Source organism: Diceros bicornis, chromosome 23, assembly GCF_020826845.1.
Source record: "Diceros bicornis minor isolate mBicDic1 chromosome 23, mDicBic1.mat.cur, whole genome shotgun sequence".
Classification (NCBI taxonomy): Eukaryota; Metazoa; Chordata; class Mammalia; order Perissodactyla; family Rhinocerotidae; genus Diceros; species Diceros bicornis.
Window position 1 is genome coordinate 6450602 of NC_080762.1, and position 26687 is coordinate 6477288.

General features: G+C 37.5%; 1 protein-coding gene across 3 annotated transcripts in view; it reads left to right on the forward strand.

Annotated features, from left to right (window-relative positions):
• The window catches only part of MED23 (mediator complex subunit 23), a 47771-nt gene extending 21461 nt beyond the window's left edge, over nt 1-26310 (forward strand). For all 3 annotated transcript variants that reach the window (XM_058566262.1, XM_058566263.1, XM_058566264.1), the window contains 17 exons: nt 4931-5076; nt 6048-6293; nt 7800-7942; nt 9254-9428; nt 10098-10261; nt 12631-12755; nt 13788-13993; nt 14083-14263; nt 15259-15429; nt 15860-16076; nt 18583-18819; nt 19798-19963; nt 20485-20557; nt 21556-21770; nt 22742-22862; nt 23617-23748; nt 25387-26310. In XM_058566262.1, the coding sequence (XP_058422245.1) occupies nt 4931-5076; nt 6048-6293; nt 7800-7942; nt 9254-9428; nt 10098-10261; nt 12631-12755; nt 13788-13993; nt 14083-14263; nt 15259-15429; nt 15860-16076; nt 18583-18819; nt 19798-19963; nt 20485-20557; nt 21556-21770; nt 22742-22862; nt 23617-23748; nt 25387-25554 (2886 nt within the window). In that variant the 3' untranslated portion in view covers nt 25555-26310. The remainder of the gene's footprint in view (nt 1-4930; nt 5077-6047; nt 6294-7799; nt 7943-9253; nt 9429-10097; nt 10262-12630; nt 12756-13787; nt 13994-14082; nt 14264-15258; nt 15430-15859; nt 16077-18582; nt 18820-19797; nt 19964-20484; nt 20558-21555; nt 21771-22741; nt 22863-23616; nt 23749-25386) is intronic.
• Nucleotides 26311-26687: the final 377 nt, after the last annotated feature.

Sequence of the window (26687 nt, forward strand, 5' to 3'; positions counted from 1 at the left end):
TGAATAGGAGTGGTGAGAGTGGGCAGCCCTGCCTCGTTCCTATTCTCAGAGGAATGGCTTTTGAGTCTTTCCCTGTTGAGTATAATGTTGGCTGTGGGTTTGTCATAAATGGCCTTTATTATGTTGAGGTACTTTCCTTCTATTCCCATTTTGTTGAGAGTTTTTAACATAAATGGATGTTGTATCTTGTCAAATGCCTTCTCTGCGTCTATTGAGATGACCATGTGGTTTTTATTCTTTGTTTTGTTGATGTGATGTATCACGTTGATTGATTTGCGGATGTTGAACCATCTTTGCATCCCTGGTATAAATCCCACGTGATCATGTTATATGATCTTTTTAACGTATTGCTGTATTCGGTTTGCCAATATTTTGTTGAGGATTTTTGCATCTATCTTCATCAGCGATATTGGCCTGTAATTTTCTTTCTTTGTATTGTCTTTGTCTGGCTTTGGTATCAGGGCGATGTTGGCCTCATAGAATGATTTAGGAAGTGTGCCATCTTCCTCTATTTTTTGGAATAGTTTGAGAAGGATGGGTATTAAATCTTCTTTGAATGTTTGGTAAAATTCACCAGAGAAGCCATCTGGTCCTGGACTTTTATTTTTTGGGAGGTTTTTGATTACTATTTCAATCTCTTTACTTGTGATTGGTCTATTCAGATTCTCCATTTCTTCTTGGTTCAGTTTTGGGAGGTTGTATGAGTCTAAGAATTTATCCATTTCTTCTAGATTGTCCAATTTGTTGGCATATAATTTCTCATAGTATTCTCTTATTGTCCTCTGTATTTCTGTGGTATCCGTTGTAATTTCTCCTCTTTCACTTCTAATTTTATTTACTGGAGCCTTTTCTCTTTTTTTTCTTAGTAAGCCTGGCTAAGGTTTTGTCGATTTTGTTTATCTTCTCAAAGAACCAACTCTGTTTCATTAATCCTTTCTACTGTTTTTTTGGTCTCAATTTTATTTATTTCTGCTCTGATTTTTATTATTTCTCTCCTTCTGCTGACTTTGGGCTTCGTTTGTTCTACTTTTTCTAGTTCTGTTAGGTGTAATTTAAGGTTGCTTATTTGGGCTTTTTCTTGTTTGTTAAGGTGGGCTTGTATTGCTATGAGTTTCCCTCTCAGGACCGTTTTTGCTGCCTCCCATGTGGTTTGGTATGGCATATTTTCATTTTTGTTTGTTTCCAGATAGTTTTTGATTTCTCCTTTAATATCATCAATGATCCATTGGTTGTTCAGTAGCATGTTGTTTAATCTCCACATTTTTGTCACTTTCCCAGGTTTTTTTTCATGGTTGATTTCCAGTTTCATAGCATTATGTTCTGAAAAGATGCTTGTTATGATTTCAATCTTCTTAAATTTATTGAGGCTTGCTTTGTTTCCCAACATATGGTCTATCCTTCAGAATGTTCCATGTGCAATTGAGAGGAATGTGTAGTCTGCCGTTTTTGGGTGGAGTGCTCTGTATATGTCTACTAGGTCCATCTCGTCCAGTTTTTCATTTAAGTCTACTATTTCTTTATTGACTTTTTGTCTGGATGATCTATCCATTGATGTAAGTGGGGTATTAAGATCCCCTACTACTACAGTGTTGTTGTTAATGTCTCCTTTTAGGTTTGTTAATAGTTGCTTTATGTACTTTGGTGCTCCTATGGTGGGTGCATATATATTTATAATTGATTTGTCTTCTTGGTGGAGTGTCCCTTTTATCATTATATATTTCCCTTCTTTGTCTCCCTTAACCTGTTTTATCTTGAAGTCTACTTTGTCTGATATGAGTATGGCAACACCTGCTTTCTTTTGTTTGCCATTGGCTTAGAGTATTGTCTTCCATCCTTTCACTCTGAGCCTGTGCTTGTCTTTAGAGCTGAGATGTGTTTCCTGGAGGCAGCATATTGTTGGGTCTTGCTTTTTAATCCATCCTGCCACTCTGTATCTTTTGATTGGAGAGTTCATTCCATTTACATTTAGGGTAATTATTGATATATGAGGGCTTAATGTTGCTGTTTTGTCACTTATTTTCTGGTTCTTTTGCATTTCCTTTGTTTCTTGTCCCATTTGTTTTGGGCTGCCAGTTCAGTTTGGTTGTTCTGTCTTATGACTCTTACTAGTTTTCTCTTTGTTTATCATATGTGATTTTGTTTTGATTATTTGTTTAGTGGTTACTTTGAGGTTTGTGTAAAAAATCTTGTGTATGAGATAGTCCATTATCTGATGGCCTCCTATTTCCTTATACTAAGTCAGTTCACTTTCCTCTTCCCCTTCTAAGTCCGTTCTTGTTATACCTTATTCTATCTTGTGTTGTAAGTGTATGTTTACAGTGATGAGGTTAAATTTATTTTTGGTGAATTCCTTCCTTTGATCTTTGATTTTGGTATTTAAGTGGTTGCTAACCTATTCCGGTAAAGATCTACTATTTTTCTGCTTGCTCCAAGCTTTGTATTCCCTTTCTCTTCTTTTTTTCAGGCCTGAGGGCCTTCTTGAGTATTTCTAGTAGTGGGGGTCTCGTGGCCATGAACTCCCTTAGCTTTTGTTTATCTGGGAAAGTTACTATTTCTCCATCATATTTGAAGGATATTTTTGCTGGATAGAGTATTCTTGGCTGAAAGTTTTTGTCTTTCAGTATTTTTTTTTTTTTTTTTTTTTTTTTTTTTTTTTTTGTGAGGAGATCAGCCCTGAGCTAACATCCGCCAATCCTCCTCTTTTTTCGCTGAGGAAGACGGCCCTGGGCTAACATCGGTGCCCATCTTCCTCCACTTTATATGGGACGCCGCCACAGCATGGCTTACCAAGCAGTGCGTCGGTGCGCGCCCGGGATCCGAACCAGCGAACCCCGGGCCGCCGCAGCGGAGCGCGCGCACTTAACCGCTTGCGCCACCGGGCCGGCCCCTGTCTTTCAGTATTTTGAACATGTCATTCCAGTGTCTCCTAGCCTGTAAAGTGTCTGTTGAGAAATCCGCTGAGAGCCTAATGGGAGTTCCTTTGTACGTTATTTTTTGTTTTTGTCTAGCTGCCCTTAATGTTGTTTGTCATTGACTCTGGCCAGCCGTACCACTAGATGTCGTGGAGCGGACCTTTGCCTGTTGACGTATTTAGGTGATCTGTTAGTTTCGCTTACTGGTATTTCCTGCTCCTTCCCCAGATTCGGAAAGTTCTCAGCTATTATTTCCTTGAATAGGCTCTCTGTTCCTCTTTCCCTCGCTTCTCCCTCAGGAATACCTATAATTCTTATGTTACATTTCCTAATAGAGTCAGATATTTCTCGGAGACTTTCTTCATTTCTTTTTAGTCTTAGTTCTCTCTCCTCTTCCATCTGGAGCATATTTGTATTCCTATCCTCTATAATGCTAATTCTTTCCTCCATATTGTCAGCTCTGTTCTTTAAAGATTCCAGATTCTCCTTTATCTCCTCCATTGTGTTCTTCATCTCCATCAGCACTGATTGGTTTTTCTTTATAATTTTAATATCTTTTGTGAAGAAACTCCTAATCTCATTGAATTGTTTGTGTTGTCTTGTGTTTCGTTGAGTTTTTTTATGATAGCTATTTTGAAAATCTCTGTCGTTTAGGTTATGGATTTCTGTGTCTTCAGGGTTGGTTTCTGGGCGCTTGTCATTTTCCTTCTGGTCTGGTGATTTCACGTATCTTTGCATTGTGGTTGCTGTATTGGCTTTGTTTTTCCTCTTCCCGGAAATATCTAATTGCAATTTCCACCCGCTGCCACTGTGTGGGGGTAAAGGGCTGTGTAATCTGAGCCCCCTGCGCTCTTCCGCGGCTGTTCGCTGCGATCCACCAGTCGCTTGGTCTGGTCTAGTCGGCTGAGCTGCAGGGTCCCGCTTGCGGGGGTGGGGGGACTCTCTCTTTTGCCTGCTGGGTCTCTGGCCTGGGGGGCTTCTTGTTCGCCCCTCGTTATCCACTCGCTTGGGGTGCTCAGATGTTGATGGTGGCCCTGTAGCTGTTCTGAGTCCTCTGTGTGGGAGTTTCCCACTGGCTGAGAAAGCCCGAAGAGCTACGGTTTCCCCGCAGAGGGGCAACCCTCCCCTCTCCCTGGGAGCCGCTCAGACCGGGATCACTGATCTGATGGGGAGGGAGAGGAGTTCTCCTTACCTCTCCCACTTCCTCTATGGGCCCAGCACGTTCCACTCTCAGATGTGCGGCAGTGTGGATCTTTCCGATCTTGCTTTTCACTGTCTAGGATTCCGTTGTTGGTCTGTGACTGTTCCTTTTGTTGTATCTTATCGGGGGCAGAGTTTACGGGAAAGCTCACTCCGCCCTGACGCTGACGTCACCCTCATGATTGCTGTTTTTTTAGAAGCATGTTATCATGGAAATTTTTAAACACACAGAGTTGAGTGAGTAGAAAAATAAACTCCCATGTACCCATCACCAAGAAGCATTCTTGTTTTCATCTTTCCTCCTCATCTTTTTTGTTAATGCTGGACAATTTTAAAGCAAATTTCCAGACATCCGTGTCATTTCACTTATCAGTATATGTTTGATGATACTCATTTAGATTGCATATGTCTTAATTTTTATATGTTCTTGAAAAGCATATATGTGACTTCTAGAAATTCTGTTTTCTGTGTATTTATCACATTCAGTAATATTTCATAATGATGTTTAATTTTTAATGAATAAAAATTTTTAAATGATTGTGAATGCTCTGCAGCAGTAGGAAAAGCTTGACTAAGCACCTGTGAATTTCTGTTATTTTCCTGGCAAGTAAAAACAATCTTGTAGTAGTTTCAATATTCTATAGCTGTTAGATCTTCTGATTTGTATTATTGAATAGTCAAAGAACAATTGGATCTAAATTAATGCAGGGTATTTTAAAAAGAGATATATCAGAAATGGGTTACTAGAATACATATAATTAGTTAATTCTTCTCTTTCTTATAATGTACACATTGTTATTTTTATATTTATTTTTCAGTATATCCCAGTTCCTGATATTAACAAACCCCAGTCAACTCATGCCTTTGCCATGACCTGCATTTGGATTCATCTCAATAGAAAAGCCCAAAATGACAACTCCAAGCTACAGATTCCAATACCCCATTCCCTAAAGCTTCACCATGAGTAAGTGTTTGTAGCTTGACAGTTAATTTTTTATTTCGTAAATAGTGGATTGTAGACTAATATTAGTCTCAGTATTTGTGTGAAGTATGGAAATCTCCCCACACCCACAGGAGGTAAGGGCGAATATTTAATGTGTATGTTGTACCAAGAGAAACTGACCAATACCTGCATCAGAAAACAACTAGAAGATTAACTAATCCTGTTTATGTGTATGTGGATATATATTTTTTAAATTTTCAGGTCTCATCTTTGCTTTTACAGGTTTTACCTTAATTAAAGTTCTTAATTTCCAAGAGTATGTGAAAATGTTTCACACTTTCTTAAGTACTTGGAATTTAAACATGATCTGCTTGAGATATCTTTCACTCCCTGGGCTGCCAGGATTGATAGAGCTGATCTGGCTGGCATGCTCCCCTACATCATTTCCAAAGCTGTGATTACTTAAAGAAGATACCCTTTTTAGACAGGACTGGACTTCAGTCAGAGGTGTTAGGAATAGCTGAACTCCTCCCCTAGAACTTCTGAAAAGGACTGCTAAATCTTTTCATAGGAGGTTATAGGGTAGTCAAACCTCACATTTCATTTGGCTTTCATTTTATGAAATACCTCTTACCCATCTTTTCATAGTGACTTCTGTAGTGAAGGCGTATTGTTGTGGTTAAGCAGATAGATAATGGAAATAAACCTAGTACGTGAATTTGTGTGTTTTTTTTCATTATCTGAATCTTAGTGCTGTGTATGTAGTACATACTTAACAAATATCCATTGTTAACTTATAATTACTTAAGTTCTATGTGAAATGCTATTCAAACTTTTATATCTGTTTCTACTCTATGTTTTGGGCAGAGACTATAATACCTATAGGAATAAAGATAGTAAATAGTAGCATGAAATTAAACTTCTTTAAAATGCAAGTTAACTTTCTGGAAATTATTTGCATTTCTTCTGTTTAATGGAATGTGAAATTTTAGATTCCTACAGCAGAGTCTTAGAAATAAAAGTTTACAGATGAATGACTACAAGATTGCGCTGCTGTGTAATGCATACTCTACAAATTCAGAATGTTTTACGTTACCCATGGGAGCTCTGGTAGAAACTATTTATGGAAATGGAATTATGAGGATACCTCTTCCTGGAATGAGCTGTTTGGCTTCAGGATCTATTACTCCCTTACCAATGAACCTCCTGGATTCACTGACGGTTCATGCCAAAATGAGGTGTGTTCTTTTTATTTATTTGGTCCTATGTCAGGGAATTGATATGCATATAGTATAGACTTGATTTCATGATTATGTGTGTGTGTTTATGGTCACGTACATTGTAAAAAATAATTAGGTTTTTTAATTACAAAAATGATAGTGTTTATTATAGGAATTCTAGAATATATGAGTAAACACAAAGAAAATAGTTGCTATAATCCCTCCATAAGAAAAAAGCATTGTAAACATTTTTTGTTTATATTCTGAGTCTTTTTTTCTATGTATAACTATATATGAATTTATGGGAGTTCTTTTGTTTTTACAAAATGGGCTTTTACTGTAATACTGTTTTACTATAATACTATTTCCCATAATAATATGTCACACACCTTTTTAGGTCTAGTGTTCTTCAAAAACATCTGTTTTGATTGCTAAAAAGAAGTCTTTTGTGTGGCTGTACATGATTAGCCAGTCCCACATTGTTGGACATTGAGGTTGTTTGCAGTGTTTTAGTATAGATGCCAATGAAGGCTGTCTTTATGGCTGTCTTTGCACTTATCCGTAACTGACATTTTCATTAAATAATTATCTGAAAGTAGAATTGCTGGGTCTAGGGATACGAAAACTGTAATGCCTTTACAGTATTGATTACCAATAAGGGCACTTTTAGAATCGACATTATGGTTTCTAACAGACAGAAAAGCACCTCGAGTGCCCCTAGAAGCCAATGTGGTAATGTAAATGAGTGACCCCTGGTGCTGAAGGAAGGTGAGTCAGATCCCGAAGCATGTGGAAGCACGTGTGTGCGGAGGAGAATCAGGCTGGCTGCAGCATGCAGGGCTCTTCTCATGATGCTGCCACTTTAGCTAATTTCTGGAATGTGAGAGTGCAGACTGGTGTAGCCAACTCTTCTAAATTTTTTTGAGAAGGGCTAGAAATCCAGATTATTTCTAGTCTTTTCGCTCTTAAGTATTGTCTAAACTTCAAACACTGTGTAGGTCAAAAAGAATGTGCCTGTGGGCCTCCAGGTGGGACATCAGTTCTAGAAACACCATGCTCTTTTTCAAATGGTAAACACCGTGATAGGATTTTACATGTGCTTTCCCTGCACGTCTGACAGTTGAGGAAAACGCTGTTAGAACCTAACATTTGGGTCTTAGCAGTGATTTATTAAGTAATTGTATAACAAAAGTTATTTAATTTCTCAAATGGTTTTAGTTACATATTTGAAAAAGAAAAACAGACTCAAACCATTCAAGCTTGTTCTTGTGAGTTGTACCCAAATTTTGTTTTTCCAGCAGCAGAGGGATCCTGATGCACGTTGAAAGCACCGCAGAAACTAGAGTCAGGCTCATGCTGTGCGGGGCGTCACTGCCAAGGATCCCGCACAGCTGAAATGATGAACGTGGAGCTAATTCAGATATTGAAGTTCAGATTTATGCCAAGTTCCCTATAAGTAGAGTAACCCCTGTATCTATGTCAAAAATATGGATTTTTATTTTCTTTCCATTTGTTTCTCCTCAGCCTTATCCACAGCATTGCTACCAGAGTGATAAAACTTGCTCATGCCAAGTCCAGTGTGGCCTTGGCTCCAGCCCTAGTGGAAACCTACAGCCGTTTACTGGTCTATATGGAAATAGAGTCTTTGGGCATCAAAGGATTTATCAGTAAGATGGGACTTTCTGGTGTTTATAACCATTAACCCATTCATTAATTCTACAGGTTCTCTTCTGGTGCTGGGGATTCAGCAGTGTACAGAAGTCACTGCTATCATAGAGGTTACCTGCTAATGAGGGAGACAGACAAAAAAGTAAATAAATGAAATATGCAATATGTCAGGTGATATAGAAAAAAATAAAGCAAAAAAGGATAGGAAGTGTGAGCATCAGGGGAGTGAGTTGCATTTTTAAATGAAGTGATAAGAAAAGGGTACTGTGCTGGGGGCTTGGGATGCAGTGAGCAGAACAGACCTGGGCCCTGTCCTCACGGAAGAATCCATGGTCCCATTTGCCCCCTTTGCTGTGTCTTTTGCTGGTTCGCCCCGGGACAGCAATGAGAACTAAGTCTGAGTGGCAGCAGGGAAGGAGTTTTCCTGCAATGCAGAAAACAGGTTATAACATCTGCTAGTTACTGTGCAGTTCTAAATGATAAATACTTTCTAATGGAAGTGTTTTTCTGATTCATGATAATTCTGACTTTTCATCAATACAGTATAATTTTAATTTTAACCATAGTTACTCCTTTTGGGGGCAGGTGGGCTGAAAAAGATTGACTCTGAGCTAACACCTATTGCCAGTCTTCCTCTTTTGCTTGAAGAAGAGTAGTGAGCTAACATCTGTGCCTGTCTTCCTCTATTTTATATGTGGGATGCTGCCGCAGCATAGCTTGATGAGTAGTGTAGGTCTGCGCCCAGGGTCAAAACCTTTGAACCCTGGGCTGCCGAAGCAGAGCATGCCGAACTTAACCACTTAACTGGCACCACCGAGCTGGCCCTCCCATAGTTACTCTTCTTCCCAGATAATTAAGAGTTGGATAAAACTTTCTTGGGAGAGAGGAGGGAATAAAAGCAGGTATGATGCAATTTGTATATTAAAAAGTGATCTTCATACTTCAAAAGATTGGGAATGTTAACTTTATAAAAACAACTTAAAAGATAACTGAGAAGTGAGGAAGGTTAGAGCGAATTTTTTTCACATCTTGTCTCTTAATTTATATTTCCAGATGAACTTGAGTATCATTTGTCAAATTCTGGGAAAAAGCGAACTTGGCATTATAATTAGGATCTGGATTTTTTTCTTACAACAGAAATTATGGAGAAAGTATAGAAAATATATGTGTATATGTGTATGCATTTGTATGTATGTGTGTGTGTTCATGATCAAATCTTTACATAGATTTTACTCAATGTGACTTTTCTTCAAATATCTTTTAACGCATAGCTTTTAATAATTGGTGCCTCAAACTGTCTTGTTCCTAAGGTCAGCTTTTGCCAACTGTTTTCAAATCTCATGCGTGGGGGATCTTACACACACTTCTGGAGATGTTCAGCTACCGGATGCACCACATTCAGCCTCATTACCGAGTTCAGCTCCTGAGTCATCTCCATACTTTGGCTGCAGTGGCACAAACAAACCAGAACCAGCTCCATCTCTGGTGGGCTCATTAGAGGCTGTCTTTCCCTAAGATTTATTAGAGACTTTGTTGTAGATGGGGAACTTAATCCTTTTCTTTGTCATTTTTTTATTCATTTGTCGTAAAACTCTGCTTCTAGGGTAATTTAATTCCAGTATAAAAGGAGTAGAGTCCAGTTTTTTAAATAGAAACTTATTAAGATAGTTGAGTCCTTGCCTTGGGTGGGATCTTTGGACTGAGAATAAGTACTTCTAAGGCCTTTGACGTTGTGGTCTAACTCAGCCCTTTAGAAGACTGAATTTAAATTTACTTTGGATTATGGTTAAAGTAGCACGTCATTTTGATTTTGCTCTAATTGAAAAGATATTTCAGATAGAAAAATGTAATTTTTGAAATGCTGTATATCCAGATGAAATTTTTTAGTCCCACAGGCTGCAAGCTGTCTTTTTCAAATGTGTAAAAATGTCAGATGATTTTTGCTATAAAATTTTGGCTCCTCAGGTTTTTTAAACAAAGTAATAAGCAAAGCTCATTCTCACACAAAAGAGGAATTTTAATCAAAGATGAAAAATTCATAGTTTGCATGTTTTTCCATTGTAATTAACCTAGAATTAGATTTAATTCTATAATTCTGAAATTTTATATGCAACTGAACTTTCTCCCGTTTCTTTTTGTTCTCTCCCCTTTCAGTGTTGAGAGCACTGCGCTCAGGCTGATAACAGCCTTAGGTAGCTCGGAGGTCCAGCCGCAGTTCACGCGTTTCCTTAGCGATCCCAAAACGGTACTGTCAGCAGAGTCTGAGGAGCTGAACCGAGCCTTGATATTGACCTTAGCTAGAGCAACTCACGTAACAGGTACAGTGAACGTACAACCAGCAGCGACAAACACAGATGAATTACAGTGTGCTGTGTTCCTACTGACGATTAAGGGGATAATGTACTGAAAAGATAGTTTTCACTTGTTCAGACAAAAACAGGTGTTTTGATATCGTCACCATTTCAGTCATTAGTGTAGGTTCTTCTGTGTACCATCATTTTAACTCAGTTGAGCATCAGTTTTCAGGCATCTTAAACATCATCTTAAATTAGTGGTTCTTGAGCTTTTTGGTCTCAGCACCTCTTTACACTCTTCAAAAAAATAATTGAAATTCCCTAAGAGTTTCTGTTTATATGGATTATGTCTAGCAATATTTGCTTTATTAGATATTAAAATAGAGATTTTTAAATATATGATTCATTTAAAAGTAACAATAATAAATCTATTATATGCTAACATAAACAACATTTTTTATGAAAAAAAAGCCCTGTATTTTCCAAAAAAAAAAACTTCAGTGAGAAGAGGTGCCATCGTTTTACATTTTTTGCATCTCTCTTTAATTTCTGATGGAAAGGAAGATTACTGGGTTCTCATATTTGCTTCTGCATTTAATCTGTTGCAATACATTATTTTAAAGTAAGTGAAGAAAATGTGGCCTCACATAGACATCAGGTTGGAAAGAGGAGGAGTATTTTAATAGCCTTTTTAGCTAATTATGAATATTCTTTGTTGTCACACTAAAATTGGACAAGTGATAGTTTCTTAAAGGTTAGTTGTAATGTGGAATCCAAAGTCTTATCAGTGAACTTGTTGTACTCTGTTACATTATAATCCATTGATCTATTTTGTACATTTAATGGATTTTTTTGAATCCATGTATATTTTTTAACTTCATGAATTGGTGGTTTGGAAAACATTGGTTCACTGAGTTATGTAGCTCTTGCAAATGTTGACACAATTCGTTATATAGTATCAGAAAATAGCATTTGCTAATATCACTACAAATTTCATTAGAAAAATCTTAAAGTTTTGGAAAGCTCATGGTGGTAGATACAAGTTTTCCAAAATTCTAATTTTCACTTGAAAGGTAAGATTTTATCATTGGGAAAAGGTGCAGTCATTTGTTTTTTCTAAATTTGTTTATAGGCTCCCTTTGTTAATTTTCAGGAAAATGTCTATTAAATGCCCATCTGAAGAACTATAGTTTTCTGTCAGATGTTCTTTCAAGTAAAATTGGAATTCCATGAAAAAAAGAGCTAATTTAACTCAATAATCACACAAGTACTTTTCCTCAAGATCCCCATCCTACCTCTGGGTGTAGCTGGAATACTTTATGCATACATATTTCCATTTTTCCACACACAGTATTATAAATAGGTGTACTTAAGGGTCAAGATGTAATAATTTTTTACTACTTCATCGAGGATATCCTTAGTGAACCTGGCATGTTTTTCTCCTGAGAGTGTGGTGGTGAAGATTACAATGGCTACTAGTACAGTGTGGTGCCACTGTTGGATTTGTGCTGAGGGCAGCAGTTTTACCCACCAGTGCCTTTGCATCACCAGTGTACATATCCACGCAGTGAAAAAGTTAATGATATCTTAGTATTATTATTGTTTAAATAGGTTTGACTTCATCAAATCCTTCAAAGGATATTCCCCAGACTCTGCACACAGTCTACAGACCACACTTTGAGAATTGCTATTTCAAAAAATAGTTATTGGGGCTGGTCCTGTGCCCTAGTGGTTGAGTTCAGCACACTCCACCTCAGTGGCCCAGGTTTGGTTCCCAGGCACGGACCTACACTCGTCAGCAGCCATGCTGTGGCGGCGACTCACATAGAAAATAGAGTAAGATGGGCACAGGTGTTAGCGCAGGGCGAATATTCCTCAAGCCAAAAAAAAAAATAGATATTGAATTTAGCAACCTCAAATACATTTGTGTAAACTATCTTGTTTTACATAAATAAAACGTCTTTGATTTAGAGAATTATGTTTGTAGTCCATAGCTTTTCAACCACCAGAAAAGATACCTACTTTCTTAATCTGTTCACTAGGCACTAATGGTGCTAATACCTTAGTGTCAGAGTGAACTAAATGAGCAAGAGTCGTGGACCTGTACTACTGTTGTATCATTGGTGCTTTGTAACCTAAAAAAAAAAAGATTCCAGATGTCTTTTGTCTTCTTTTCACTGTGTTCCTGTTTACTAATGTGATAATTCAGATCATTCATAAACTGAGAAAATTCAGGTCCTAAGCTGATTGTAACTGCAGTGAAGCTCTGAATGTGCATGGCTGTTTGTGACTTTCTCTGTGGTAATCATTTGTGAATTGTAGATGTGGTAATCATTTGTGAATTATGGATGTGATCACTTACATCTGGATTACATTTGTTTGTTTATGTTTAGATTTTTTTACAGGCTCTGATTCCATTCAGGGAACTTGGTGTAAAGACATACTTCAGACAATCATGAGTTTTACTCCTCATAATTGGGCTTCACACACCCTTAGCTGTTTTCCAGGCCCACTACAGGTAATCTGCTCTTGAATTACATATTGAATATATATGAAATCCTTCTTCCTATTTACAGTGTTAATCTAGAGAGTTACCTTTGGTGACTCTAAGGGCAAGGAAAATTAGCACTATTTCTTTTTTTTAAAATCTTTCCTATTACTTCCAAAATTTTTTGAGTTATTTCTTGTCCTACTCTAGAACTAAATATGTTTCTAAAAATTTAATTATTATGGTTTAATCTTAATAGTTAACAGTTTTAGAAACTTGTGAGAATTAACACACTACCTGAAAAATTCTTTCTCATAGAACTGAAATGAGGAGAAGTATAATTTAATGGAGCTTCACAGAATACACATAGGCTTCACTTAACTGGATATTTTTTTTACAGAGAAAAACTATAAATTTGGCTTTTATAATACGGAGAAAGGAAAACCTCATCTACTATTTTTCAGAGAAAGTTTTAGGCAAAATGAACATCTGTTTTCTATAACTTCTAATAGGGCTAGAGCAGTAGTTCTCAAACTTATCAGAATCCCCTGAAGGGCTTGTTAAGATACAGAGTGCTGGGCCCCAGCTGCAGAGCTTCTGATTCAGTAGGTCTGGGTGGGGCCTCAGAATGTGTGTTTCTTACAGGTCTCAAGGATGCTGGTGCTGCTCATCTAGGGACCACATTCTGAGAACCATTGGGCTAGTGTAATGGGCTTCCCTTATGGAAATACTAAAATAAATAACCAAAGGGTACATAGATTTCTCTTCTTTTCTTTCCCCCCTCCAAAGATGAGCAGAAGTATCAACAGATGATTGAAAATTCTTTGCATTCAAGCTTGCTTGAATTTCTGTTTAGGAAATCTAGAAAAAAGAATTTTAGAGATAATCTAGTCAAGCCTGCCTGTTTTCCAGATATAGAACTTCAGGCCTTGATTACTGAGTTGTTTCAGGTCACCTAGAGTTTATTAGTGTCAGAGTCAAGTCTAGAGCTGGTTTCTTGACTCTATAGCCAGTGCTCTTTTTACTACAACTGTTGAAATAAACTTCTGGCCTTGCTTTTAGGCATTCTTCAAACAAAATAATGTACCTCAGGAAAGCCGTTTCAATCTGAAGAAAAACGTGGAGGAGGAATACAGGAAGTGGAAGTCAATGACCAATGAAAATGACATCATCACTCACTTTTCTATTCAAGGCTCTCCTCCTCTCTTCCTGTGTCTTCTCTGGAAAATGCTCTTGGAAACAGATCATATTAATCAGATTGGCTATAGGTAAGCCAGAAACCTAGATCTGTATTCCGTTTGGCAAACCATTGTATTCATATAGCAATATAATTTACGTTTTACTCTCTGCTTTCCAGAGTGTTAGAGAGAATTGGAGCCAGGGCCTTGGTAGCCCATGTGAGAACATTTGCAGATTTCCTGGTATATGAGTTTTCTACATCAGCTGGGGGTCAGCAACTCAACAAATGCATTGAAATTCTTAATGACATGGTATGGAAGTACAACATTGTTACGTTGGACAGATTAATTCTCTGCCTGGTAAGACTATGCTTAAGTAAGGATAAGTTTCTAAGCTATCTTATTCTCTTTTGGATCAAGGTGTGTGACTGATAGATCTCGTGCTGATCTACTTTATATTGCTTCTAAGGATTTAATGAATTTATACTATGATCAAGCATTGCTATCACTTCCCAAGGAACTAGAAATTTCCCAATTTCTGTATTCATTCATTCAGTAAGCATTTGTTGAATATCTACCATGTTCTAGGCACAGGAGGTATAGAAGTAAGACAGACATGGTCCTGGCCTTGTGACATTCTAAAAGTACAAGCAGTTAGACTCTGAGTTGATTCTCAAAGGCCCCCACTAGAGGCAGGAAGTAGTAAAAAGTTACTACATTTCTTTGCAGAGTGCTAATATAACCGTTTCTATATACTTTGGTAACCACAGTCATAACTGAATGTTTCTCATAGCCACCCAATATTCCCCAAATGGTTTTTTCTCCTGACTGGATTCTGTTTCAGGCAAAATTTTAAGAAAAGACACGTTGAACCAGGATAGAAAATGCTGCATTTAAAAAATACTATAGTGGTGGTATTTGGGGTTGCTTAGTTGGTTAACATTAATCTCTGAGCTATGAAGCATAAATATAAAGGTGGTTATTATCTAATAGGGGAAATAAGTCTGTAAATCACTAAAATAAAAGGATAAAATAGAAGTGCAGGGAAAATATTGCCAGATAACAACGAGAGATCACATCTACCTAGGTGTGATGGATCCTGAAGGATGGGTTAAATTTCAAAAAATAGAGATGGGCATTCCAGATAGAAGGAATGGTGAGAGCCAGAAATAGCAAGGAAGGGTCAGATATGTTTAGGGAAGGCTGAACAGTTGGTTTGGGATAAACTAGATATATAAAGAAATTCTAATAATAGTGAGATTTTTACTGTGTTACAATTTAGACCATCAAGTGGCAGAGCCATGCTTTTGCACAGGTTGGGCATTTTCATATAATTTTTCTATTGTTCTCCAAAGGCCATGCGTAGTCATGAAGGAAATGAAGCCCAGGTTTGTTATTTCATAATTCAGTTGCTGTTACTCAAACCAAATGATTTTAGAAATCGAGTAAGTGACTTTGTGAAAGAAAATTCCCCAGAGCACTGGCTGCAGAACGACTGGCACACCAAGCACATGAATTATCACAAGGTACTAGTTCTAATTAGTGCTTCAGTTCCTCCTTTTTAAGCCATACTTAGGTATTTGGCTAATTGATTTGGCTGTTTCATAGTGTTTCTGCTGTTTTCTCTCTGGTCTGTGTAGAAGTAAATTAGCTCTCTGAACTTCCTCAAGATTCTAGAATATCTCTAATGTTAAGAATAAATTGAAACTGCAGTTTTAGTAGACATGGGTACTTAACAATACCAAATGAAAAGAGTTATTATAAATCTTTTTGTACATAAATCTCTTTTGGTGTATCTTTGAGTAATAGAGTGTTTTTTCAAGTAAAGGTCTCTAGACTTCATTGCAGGAGCAGACATGGTTTCATATTCTTTTGAAATTGGCAAGTTTATTTAGCTCTTTTTTTAAGAAAATAAAAAAGATGGCTTCAGCATTTACCATCTCCTGACTTCCACAGAAATATCCAGAGAAGCTGTATTTTGAGGGCTTGGCGGAGCAGGTTGATCCTCCTGTGCAGATCCAGTCCCCGTATCTGCCCATCTATTTTGGAAATGTGTGTCTCCGATTCCTTCCAGTATTTGATATAGTAATCCACCGATTTTTAGAGTTGCTTCCAGTATCCAAATCACTGGAGACTCTACTGGATCACCTAGGAGGCCTTTATAAATTTCACGGTGAGCTCTTTCAAATTTTAATTCTGTCTAATAGCTTTATAAACAAAAGTAGGCTGGACATGACCATATGGGCAATAGTGGTCCTAAAGGTTTTATTTTAATTTTTTTTTTTTAAATAAAAGTGTTTTGAGGGTAAGTGCTGTGGGATGATGCCATGAAGTATAAAATATGACATAAAAATATAAATTGGGGGCCGGCCCAGTGGCACAAGCAGTTAAGTGCGTGCGCTCAGCTGTGGTGTCCTGGGGTTCGCCGGTTCGGATTCCGGGCGCACACCGACACACCACTTGTCAAGCCATGCTGTGGCAGCTTCCCATATAAAGTGGAGGAAGATGGGCATGGATGTTAGCCCAGGGCCAGTCTTCCTCAGCAAAAAGAGGAGGATTGGCAGATGTTAGCTCAGGGCTGATCTTCCTCGCAAAAAAAATATATATACATATATATGTATATATAAATTGGGGGCTGGCCCCATGATGTAGTGGTTAAGCTCGGGACGTTCCACTTCGGAGGCCCACGTTCTTGGGTTTGGATCCCGGGCGCGGACCTACACCACTCATCAGCCATGCTGTGGCGATGACCCATATACAAACTAGAGGAAGATTGGCATAGATGTTAGCTCAGGGCTAATCTTCGCCAGCAAAAAATACATACGAGCATACGTAAATAAATAAATTGGTAGATCATAGCAAGTGTATTAAATCGCAAAAAAAAAAAAAATGATATGCAAGAGACACCTTATTTTACATAGTGTTTGATTAATTGCCAGATGAGTATAGGAGAAAAGTATGAGTTCAGAACAGAGTGATGTTACTTGAGCTAAACGGATCGTGGCAGGCCTTCCGGATGGATAGGATTTGAACTGTGATGCATGTGATTTGTATAAACAGAAAGGAGACAAGAACACACCAGGCAGAAGGAATCATTTGGGAAAATGATGGAAATAGAAAAAACAAGGTATTTGAAAAGCATTTGCCTCCTTGGGCTGAGTTGAGAATTTATATATTGTACTTGACTGTAGATCACCTTTAATGTCAGTCTGAGAAGCTTTTATTTTATAACCTGCAGATAATTGAGAGTCAGCTGGAAGTGACTGCGTAAGGCCGTGGTATGGAAAGCATTGTTTTAGAAAGATAAAGCCAGCTGTAGTTGGCAGCATGTCTTGGAAGGAGGAGGCCATTTCAAAGACTCAGAAAGTTCAGGGGTACAATCAGTATCTAAACAAGTATGAAGCCACTGGAAATGAGAAAGAAGGGACAGATAGCAAGAAAGAAGGACTAAGTCCTGACTGGCTGATGATGGAGGGAAGAATTTTGAAAGAAAGAAATCAAAGACAACTCTAAGGTTTTTTTTTTTCTTCTTTTTTTTTGTTTTTGTGAGGGAGATCAGTGCTGAGCTAACATCCATGCTAATCCTCCTCTTTTTGCTGAGGAAGACCGGCTCTGCGCTAACATCTATTGCCAATCCTCCCCCTTTTTTTCCCCCAAAGCCCCAGTAGATAGTTGTATGTCATAGTTGCACATCCTTCTAGTTGCTGTATGTGGGACGCGGCCTCAGCATGGCCGGAGGAGCGGTGCGTCGGTGCGCGCCCGGGATCCGAACCCGGGCCGCCGGTAGTGGAGCAGCGCACTTAACCGCTAAGCCCCGGGGCCGGCCCAACTCTAAGGTTTTAAGCACGGTCCCTGGAGAGTGGTGGGGTCGGTGACAGAAGTGGAAAGCCCTGCAGCAGCCGCTCTGGGGACAGAGTGTACTACCTGGTGGACAGTTCTTCCTGGTCCTTGGCGGAATATGTCTTCCTCCCAAGCAGAAGTCTGAACTGCGCTTTAGCACTGCAGAATAGGTATAAAGTCCAGTGAGCATTCCTTCAAAAACATTTCTCTCTTGAATTAGGTAATGTATGCACGTGATATAGAAGGATATGCAGTGAAAAGTAATTAGTCCCATCCCTGTGCCCCAGCTAGCCAGTTTCTTTTTGTGGAGGCCGCCACTGCTACTAGTTTGTGTATCCTTCCTTAGACATTCTCTGTTGGTTTTTTTTTAACACAAATAAAATATGATATACACGTTCTGCACCTTGTTTTTTCTGTCTTTGTAATGTATATGGGTTGATTATTTTATATCAGCACGTAGAGAGCTGCCTCATACATGCCATAGTTTACTAAATCAGTCCCTTGTTTTGACCATTTAGGCTGTTTCTAATCTTTTGCTAGTATAAACAGGGCTGTGGTGACATTCCATGCACATATGTCATTTTTGCATGACAAAAATTGCAGAAGTGAAATTGTTAGCTCAGAGTACGATGAATATCCTTAAATACAAGCTGTGTATATTATTAGAAGACTTCTGCCTGTCCTAAATAAAAGCACTCACTGTGTGCAATTGCCCAGCATGTGAAAAAGTTTAATAATCTTTTGAGCTGTTTTTCGGTAGTCTTGAAAACAGAGAATTCGTTTTTCACAGATGTTAGTAACCAGATAAACATTGTGGTGATCCGTTTTCTTCTTGGCAGATCGTCCAGTGACTTATTTATATAATACTCTGCACTATTATGAAATGCACCTGAGAGAGCGTGCATTCCTCAAACGAAAACTTGTCCACGCGATCATTGGCTCACTCAAGGACAATCGACCTCAGGGCTGGTGTCTAAGTGACACTTACCTGAAGTGCGCTATGAACGCACGAGATGAGAATCCTTGGATCCCAGATGACTCCTACTATTGCAAATTGATTGGCAGACTAGTAGATAATATCCTTTTTATTGTGATTTTCCAAACTCATCAGAAATAACTGCATGTTGATTATGAGAACATCTTTTTCTTTTCAAGGCAATATTTTTATAAATTCTAAGACTTCGGTTTTTTTTAAGATCATTTTTATTTTTACTTCTGTAAAGGTTTTGAAATCTTAAATTAGCAGGGTCGTGCCAGATGGGCTGAAATTCACTCCATTAAAGTTTACATTTAAAAACAGACCTTATGGAGATTTGTTTCAAAGAAAAAAATCCTAGTCCTGAATAAATGTACTGTGTGTTGTAGTACACGCATCTGTTTGTTACTAGAGAATATAGAATCTGTTGCTTTAAATAAATCCTTGAATACTTTTTAAATTATTAATATTAATAGATAATAATAAAACATTTTTCTCTCTTTTTTAGTGAAAAGACTGCTATACTGGTATTTTTATTTCTTCATTTTGATTTCATGGTTTAGGTTGTCAGCACACTATACTTAATGTCTATATACCGTGCCACTATTTTCTAGATAGAGCAATTTTACATAAATGGGCGTGATTTATTGTCCTACACAAAAAATTCTTTTCCTGAAGTAAAAGAATTACTCATTATAAAAGTAATATTCTTATTAGCTATCCTATAACTATTAAAAGAAATCAGTTGATGAAACCTAGGGATACCTTAGTTGCATCTGTAGCTATCATGTCATAGTTATAAGAGGCCACCTATGCAAGACCAACCATTTATATACCTTGTAGTTGATCACATGGTTGCTATCAACACATTTCAGTTATGTCAAACTTATTTGTATTTGGTTTGTATTATTTGCCTCTTAATCTTTCTGATAAATCACTTATTGAGGGCTCATTATCAAATAAATTGATAATCAAATGAGATGTTTACATGTGAAACATTTTGAAAACTAAAGTACTATACAAAGGTGAGCTATTAAGCTCAAAATAATCTAATAGTTATTGCTTTAATCGTCTGCACCGATGGCTGGCAAATCTCCTGGTCCCTTCCCAAATTGTGACTGGAGATTCAATGAGTTTCCCAACCCGGCGGCCCACGCTCTGCATGTTACTTGTGTGGAGCTCATGGCCTTGACTGTTTCAGGCGAAGATGTTGGAAATGCTCTTCTAAATGTCGTCCTGAAAAGGTGTGTGCCCTGTTTCATGCAATAAGACTCCTTGTCTATTTGTAAAGAGAATGATATTTATTTGGAGCTGCTAGACAAACCTGTTGTCTTAAGGCCATGCATACTGGGTAGTAACTGTCTTTTGGTTCCATATCTTGTCTTTGGGATATAGGTGTAATGAAATGAAGCCTGGACAGGGTCAGAAGACCTCTGTTTGTTCCCACTTCTACTCTTTATTAGCCATTTGTCATTTAATTTAGGAATAATGTTCAGTTGTCACTAAAGACAGGATAATGATTGGAGAAGTATAAATAAGTGGAAATAGACTTTCAGCCCAGCAACCATTATTAAAGAAGACAACCAAAAAAAAATAGCCTTATTTAGTTTTTGTGTATATTAAATTTTTAGTCAATAAAAATCCACTGTAGTTTTATTGGAGTAGGTCAGTTGTCAGCCCCCAAATTATATATGTTCTCAAAATAAGATCCACTGTCAACCATATAAAATGTTTTTATAATTTCACATTTTTATTCTTTTTGCAGTCAGCCTTTAGTGCCAAGAGAGAACATTACAGCATGGATGAATGCAATTGGATTGATCATCACTGCTCTACCAGTGAGTTAATAATTGTGATTTGTACATAGTACTGGAATGCAGCTGTTCCTGTCAGCCGAAAGAATAAGATGCATATAAGATGCCTTTGTACAAGGACATCATGCACTTAATGAAGCGTTTCTTATTTTTTAAGTCTTTTGTATTGTTATTGCTTCAGAAATCTACGGTGACTATTCTGTTTGCCCTCTGCATCAGGTCTGAATCAATCTACCTGACTTACGGGTCCCTCTATCCCCATATCCCTAAGGTGATCCCACCTTAGCCATCCAGCCTTAACTTTGACATCCAAGTCTGGTCTACTCTTAATCACTTAACGTGTTGTGTATCTGGAGCCTTTGCTCATGCAGGTGATGCTTGTTGAGGCACGTTTCAGGACTTGTGATATGTTAGTGAACCAGACTTTCTGACAGAACCCTTCTTCCTGCGCCAGCTTCTCTAAACCCTGCTCATTCTTTGCCTGCTTAGGGCCTGCTTCTTCAGTGAACCCTTCCCTGACTTCTCCACTCATGTGAAGTCTCAATTCTGTGACCTCCACACATGTCTAGTCAGCACCACACGGTTGTCTGTTGTGATATCTTTGAATGTAAATAATATTGTCTAACCCCGTGTGCCCCAGACCTGTTTGATTTTGCACCTCTATGAATCATTTTTTCCTCACCCACCTGTATGTTAGTTTCTGAATTACATGTGTACCAGTGTTGTGTGTATAGTAAATGTTGGTAAAGTTGATTTACTGTATAGTAAATACAGTACCTGGTATTTACATGCATGGAGACCTCTAACTTACAGACACTTCTCCTCAGGTTGTTATTCACTTAATTTGACTGATTATGAAGCCACCCAATTTTGATTTCAAAATCTCCATTATGCAAAGACATAAGCTAGATAAGCAGAAAAATTTTAAAAATGTGGAAGCACTATTGTCTTATGCTATGGAGTACAATATTGGATATGGGGTAGAATACTGTTTTTCATCAGGCTGTCCTCTGGGTTTAAAGGAGCCATACTGGATTGTCCTCCATGATCGAATCGTGAGTGTCATCAGCAGTCCCAGCTTGACATCTGAGACAGAGTGGGTTGGCTATCCTTTCCGCCTCTTTGATTTCACTGCTTGTCATCAGTCCTACTCTGAAATGAGCTGCAGCTATACCTTAGCTCTGGCACATGCTGTGTGGCACCATTCTAGCATCGGGCAGCTTTCTCTCATTCCCAAGTAAGTATTATGGTTTCTTAAAGAAACTTGAATTTTTTCATTTTGTTTTTTCTTTTTTGGGTTTTTTAAATCTCATTTACACGTGGAGTATATGTCTCATTCAGCAGAACAATTTGCAAAGTAAGAGTTTTAATTAAGTAGAGTTTCTGCATAATCAGAAAGCCTCTTTTATTTCAGAATTGTTTGAAAAATATTAACTTGTATGTGCAACTAATAATCTGGTATCTAGTTTTCCATTACAGTTTCAGGAGGCTTAGTCAAATGCATGTCTTTTCCAGAATATATCCCAAAAGTTGCCTTTTGAACTGAAAAACTGATATGAGCCTATTTTCTGATCATTTTTCTTGACTATAAAATTGGTATTAATTAGATTCAGATTTCTCAAGAATGGCATTTATATTTGATTGATTATTCTCTTTTTATTTCAGATAATTCACTTTCTGTCATTCAATAGTTTTATTATTAAGAATGACTCCTAAGGGGCCGGCCTCTTGGCATAGTGGTTTAGTTTGCACACTCCGCTTCGGCGGCCAGGGGTTTGCAGGTTCAGATCCTGGGTGCGGACCTACGCACCGGTTATCAGGCCATGGTGTGGCAGGCGTCCCACATATAAAGTAGAGGAAGATGGGCATGGATGTTAGCCCAGGGCCAATCTTCCTCAGCAAAAAGAGGAGGATTGGCAATGGATGTTAGCTCAAGGCTAATCTTACTCACCAAAAAAAAAAAAAAAATTTTTAATTAAAAAAAAAAAAAGACTCCTAAGTTTCCTAAGTTTGAAGTAATTTAGTTCAATAATCAAATGAAAATAAGAGCCAGTGAGAGATGTGAAATTAGTTAGAAATTTTACCAGAATTTAGAGGAGCTTTAAAAAAAATTATTACAAGTTTTCCAAATACTTGGATTAACAAAATTGAAACAGTTCTACTAATTTCAAGTGACAAGAGATTTTTATTTTTATCTTCAAATTTTAGGTTTCTCACTGAAGTACTTCTTCCTATAGTCAAGACTGAATTCCAGTTGCTTTATGTATACCATCTTGTGGGACCATTTTTACAAAGATTTCAGCAAGAAAGAACTCGATGCATGATAGAGGTAAAATATAATCTGGGTTTTCTGTGATAACTTTAAGTTCTAAAAGATCTACTCAGGTTTTTTTCCCACTGTTTTTCAAACTGCATGTCATAACCATTACTAGTGAAATCAGTTTAGTAGAAATCTGAGAGCAACTTGAGAAAACTTAGCGTGCCTATAACTTAGTGTGCCTATAATGAGTTTGGTGTGGGATGTGTTAAACTGGAGATGCAGGGGAAAGTACCCATAGCTTCAGGATTGAGAAGAAAGTTAAGGATGGAGAAGTGCATTTGAGCGCCTGCACTATAGTGCAGAAGAATTAGTTAAAATCAGGGGAATGGATTAAATCAATCACCTATAACAAGCGTGTAGAGAAAGAAAATGAGCCAGGAATAGAACCTTAAAGTGTGAGCCAACAAATGGAACTAAGAAGGTATAATCCAAAGGATCTCTGCGATTGCAGTTATCCCAGAAATTGAGAGATGGTTTCTAGAAGAGGCAGTGTCTATCTTTTAATTTTAAGAGAAATTACTAAGTTATGAAGAGAAATTGCATTTAAGCCCTACTAAGGGGCATTTTGTAGCACTGTGGATTCATTATAAGTACAGGCCGTCTCGTATCTCCCATGACTATGGAGGTTTGTGTAATCAGTGACAGTTCTTCAACAAACGTGTCCTCCCTCTTTGTTAGTCTTGTGATAGAGTCCAGCTACATCATGCTGAATTATTGAACCATTCTTGACCATTTAAATAATTTTATATTATTTGTTAAATAGATTGGTGTTGCATTTTATGACATGCTGCTGAATGTAGACCAGTGTAGTGCCCACTTAAATTACATGGATCCCATCTGTGACTTCCTGTATCATATGAAGTATATGTTTACTGGTGACAGCGTAAAAGAACAAGTAAGTTAACTTTAATTATTTTTTAATGATGTTTAGTTTAGAAAACTTGAACATATGCTAGTAGACATTTTTGTTTGGGTGAGTGTTTTTGTCAGTTTTTTTCTTTTAAGAGGAAAAGGTTGATATCATACCTTTTTAGGTTACATGAGCATATTATTCTGGATATAGTATTAAAGTAAAAGTAAGTGTTTTAATTTCTCACTTTTCTCCCTTGATATTTGCAACAGGACATCTGAAAGAGAACTAGGGGGCTGATTAATAGTAATCTCATTAGGAAGAAACAGTCTGGGATGGATACTGAAAAGACCAGAGAGGTGTTGAGTTGTGAGTGAAGGAGGTCCTACTTTTCCCCACAGTCATTAGGGTACACTGGGGACACTGGACAAATTGCAGCATGACTAAAAGACTGAAGCCAGGAGGGTCAGGAGAGTAATTCATGAAGGGTATCTGAAGGAGCTGGGATGCTTACCGTGAAATTTAAAAGTCCTAGGAAATTGTTTGTGTCCTCACTATTTGGAGGGTTGCTATTTGGAATACGTATTAGATTTGTTATGTGTCACTTCCAAGGACATGTAAACTCTGGTGAAGTTAACGGGAGGCGCATTCTGACCAGGCATATAAAGAGCCACTTCCTATTAGAGCTGTCTGAAGTGGCAAGGACCTCCTGAACCATAACTGTTTCCTCTCTGTAGGAAGCAGAATCTCAGCTGTTCAGAAGGGTGGAGGTAGGGCAGATGGGTGAAGTTAAATGACCTCCCCTCCCTACTTTAATGTTACTTCTTTCTATAATGGGAAAGAAAGGCAACCTGATATATAAACATAGGAATCTTAGTCTACTGGATTCTTTCCCTGAAACCGGGGACATGTGGGGTGGGGAGGATGTTGACTGCATTATGCCTCAGCAGGATTGTCAAGGAAAGCTGAGTAGGAACCAATGCAGCAATGTTTTATTTAGCATATCCTGTATATTTGGGCCTAAGAAACTTTGACACAAGGGAATACAGAAAGGAAAAATTATTAATGGGCTGATCTTTCCTGGTAAAGTCAAAGAACATGTGAGTAAAGCTGAGAAAACTATGGAACTGCTTGATGTATTTACTTCTTTAAAGTATTTTAAGTAAGAGTAGATCTAAAATTATTTAGTTTAAATTCCATGTGTAAATTAAAACCAAAAAAAATTAGCTTTCTGGATAAATGTTACTGACAAGTTATTCAACGAACTTCAAAATATAATCATGCTTCATGCTTCTGAGAACATGGCATTTTGAAAGGATGATCAACTTACTGGACGTGTAAAATTTCTAGTGTAAACTATACTAGCTTTTGGCAGTGGGGTGACTGGCTAGCTAGGTAGGTGGCTATGTTTTTGTAAGTGTATGCATATACAGATATATACACATACACGTGTGTACGTATATATAATGTCTGTGTGAGGGAGAATACACGTTTTTTCTCATGTAAGAGAGAAATAATTTTGTCTGTTTTCCTTAAAACACAAAACATGACGAGAAATTTCTCATCCACTCAACTCCACTCCCTAGTTTATTATCTCAGGAAATGTGTATAAATCACCTCTTTAAAGGTGGGAAATTGAAGTTCTCTGGTTAAAATGTTATTTAACGTGTTTTCATTTTTTAGGTAGAGAAGATTATCTGTAATTTAAAACCAGCTTTAAAACTTCGTCTTCGATTCATCACACACATTAGCAAGATGGAACCAGCTACAGTGCCTCCACAAGCCATCAGTAGTGGGTCTCCAGCACCTCAGTCTAATCAGGTGCCAGTGTCTTTACCAGTAACTCAGTGAAGTGAGCGGGTACTGTGGTGAAAGTGGAAATCCATCTGTCTCTGAAAGTGGACTCAAATCTATGAAATCTGAACATGATCAGGCTACATAGTGATATAGGAGAAGCAGTGCCGTTCAGATTGTTTTATTTTGATTCAAGTGGTGAATCTATTGACACATTATAACTCCGATCTCCCTATCTATATTTTTGTCTCTAAGAGATTAAGTAAGCTACATGTTGTTCGTATCCATAACAATTTATTAGAGCTACCCAGGCACATGGAGGTGTCTGTGATCAAATGACTTTTACTAGACACTCTCAGTCTTTCCTATTCTATCCATTGGTTTTGTTTTTATTTTTTATTAATGTTTTATTCAGTCTTCAAATACATTGTTTTAAAGACACCACACACATGTAAAATAGTTATTACAAATCCTTTTAAACATAAATCTCTTTTGGTGTATCTTTGGGATAAGAGATTTTTGTCAAGTAAAGGACTCTAGATTTCATTGCATTGCAGGAGCAAACACAGTTTCATATTCTTTTAAAAATAGCTTAAAATTTTTATGGGTAAATGGGTTAATATTTCTATCAAGGTAGATTGACAAGTTTTTGTCTTTGCTGTGGTCTTGAACTTACTGTATGAAATGAGTTGGAAGTCATGTAAGAAAGTAACATAGCTAGAAATGCATAAACTTAATAAAGTGATGCTTAAATGGTGATTCTTTAATCTCTGTTTTTAAAAATAAATTAATTCCTTTTCCAGATTAACACTCTGACCTGGCAGATGGTGTGAATCTTTGAATTTTTGTAATCTTAAAATTTTGAAGTGTTTATATTTTTAAATATAGTATACATTTTCATTCTTTAGGGTTTATTAGATTTTGAGAGACATACTGATAATTTGGGGAGAAACAGCATTAAGATTGTAAAAGACTTGAAAAAAAAATTAGTAAAATCTGTTGAACGAACAAGCTGTTTGATTAGTTACTAAGTTTGAATGAGTGTCTGCTGTGTTCCAGTCAATGTGCTGGCTGGGTTATAACAGAACTGGGCCTCCTCCATGGGTCGTACACTAGCTAGTGACTGAAGAATTAAGAGTTACTGATTCTTTAAAAAGAGAATTAGTCAAGTTTAACCAGCTGTACTTCAA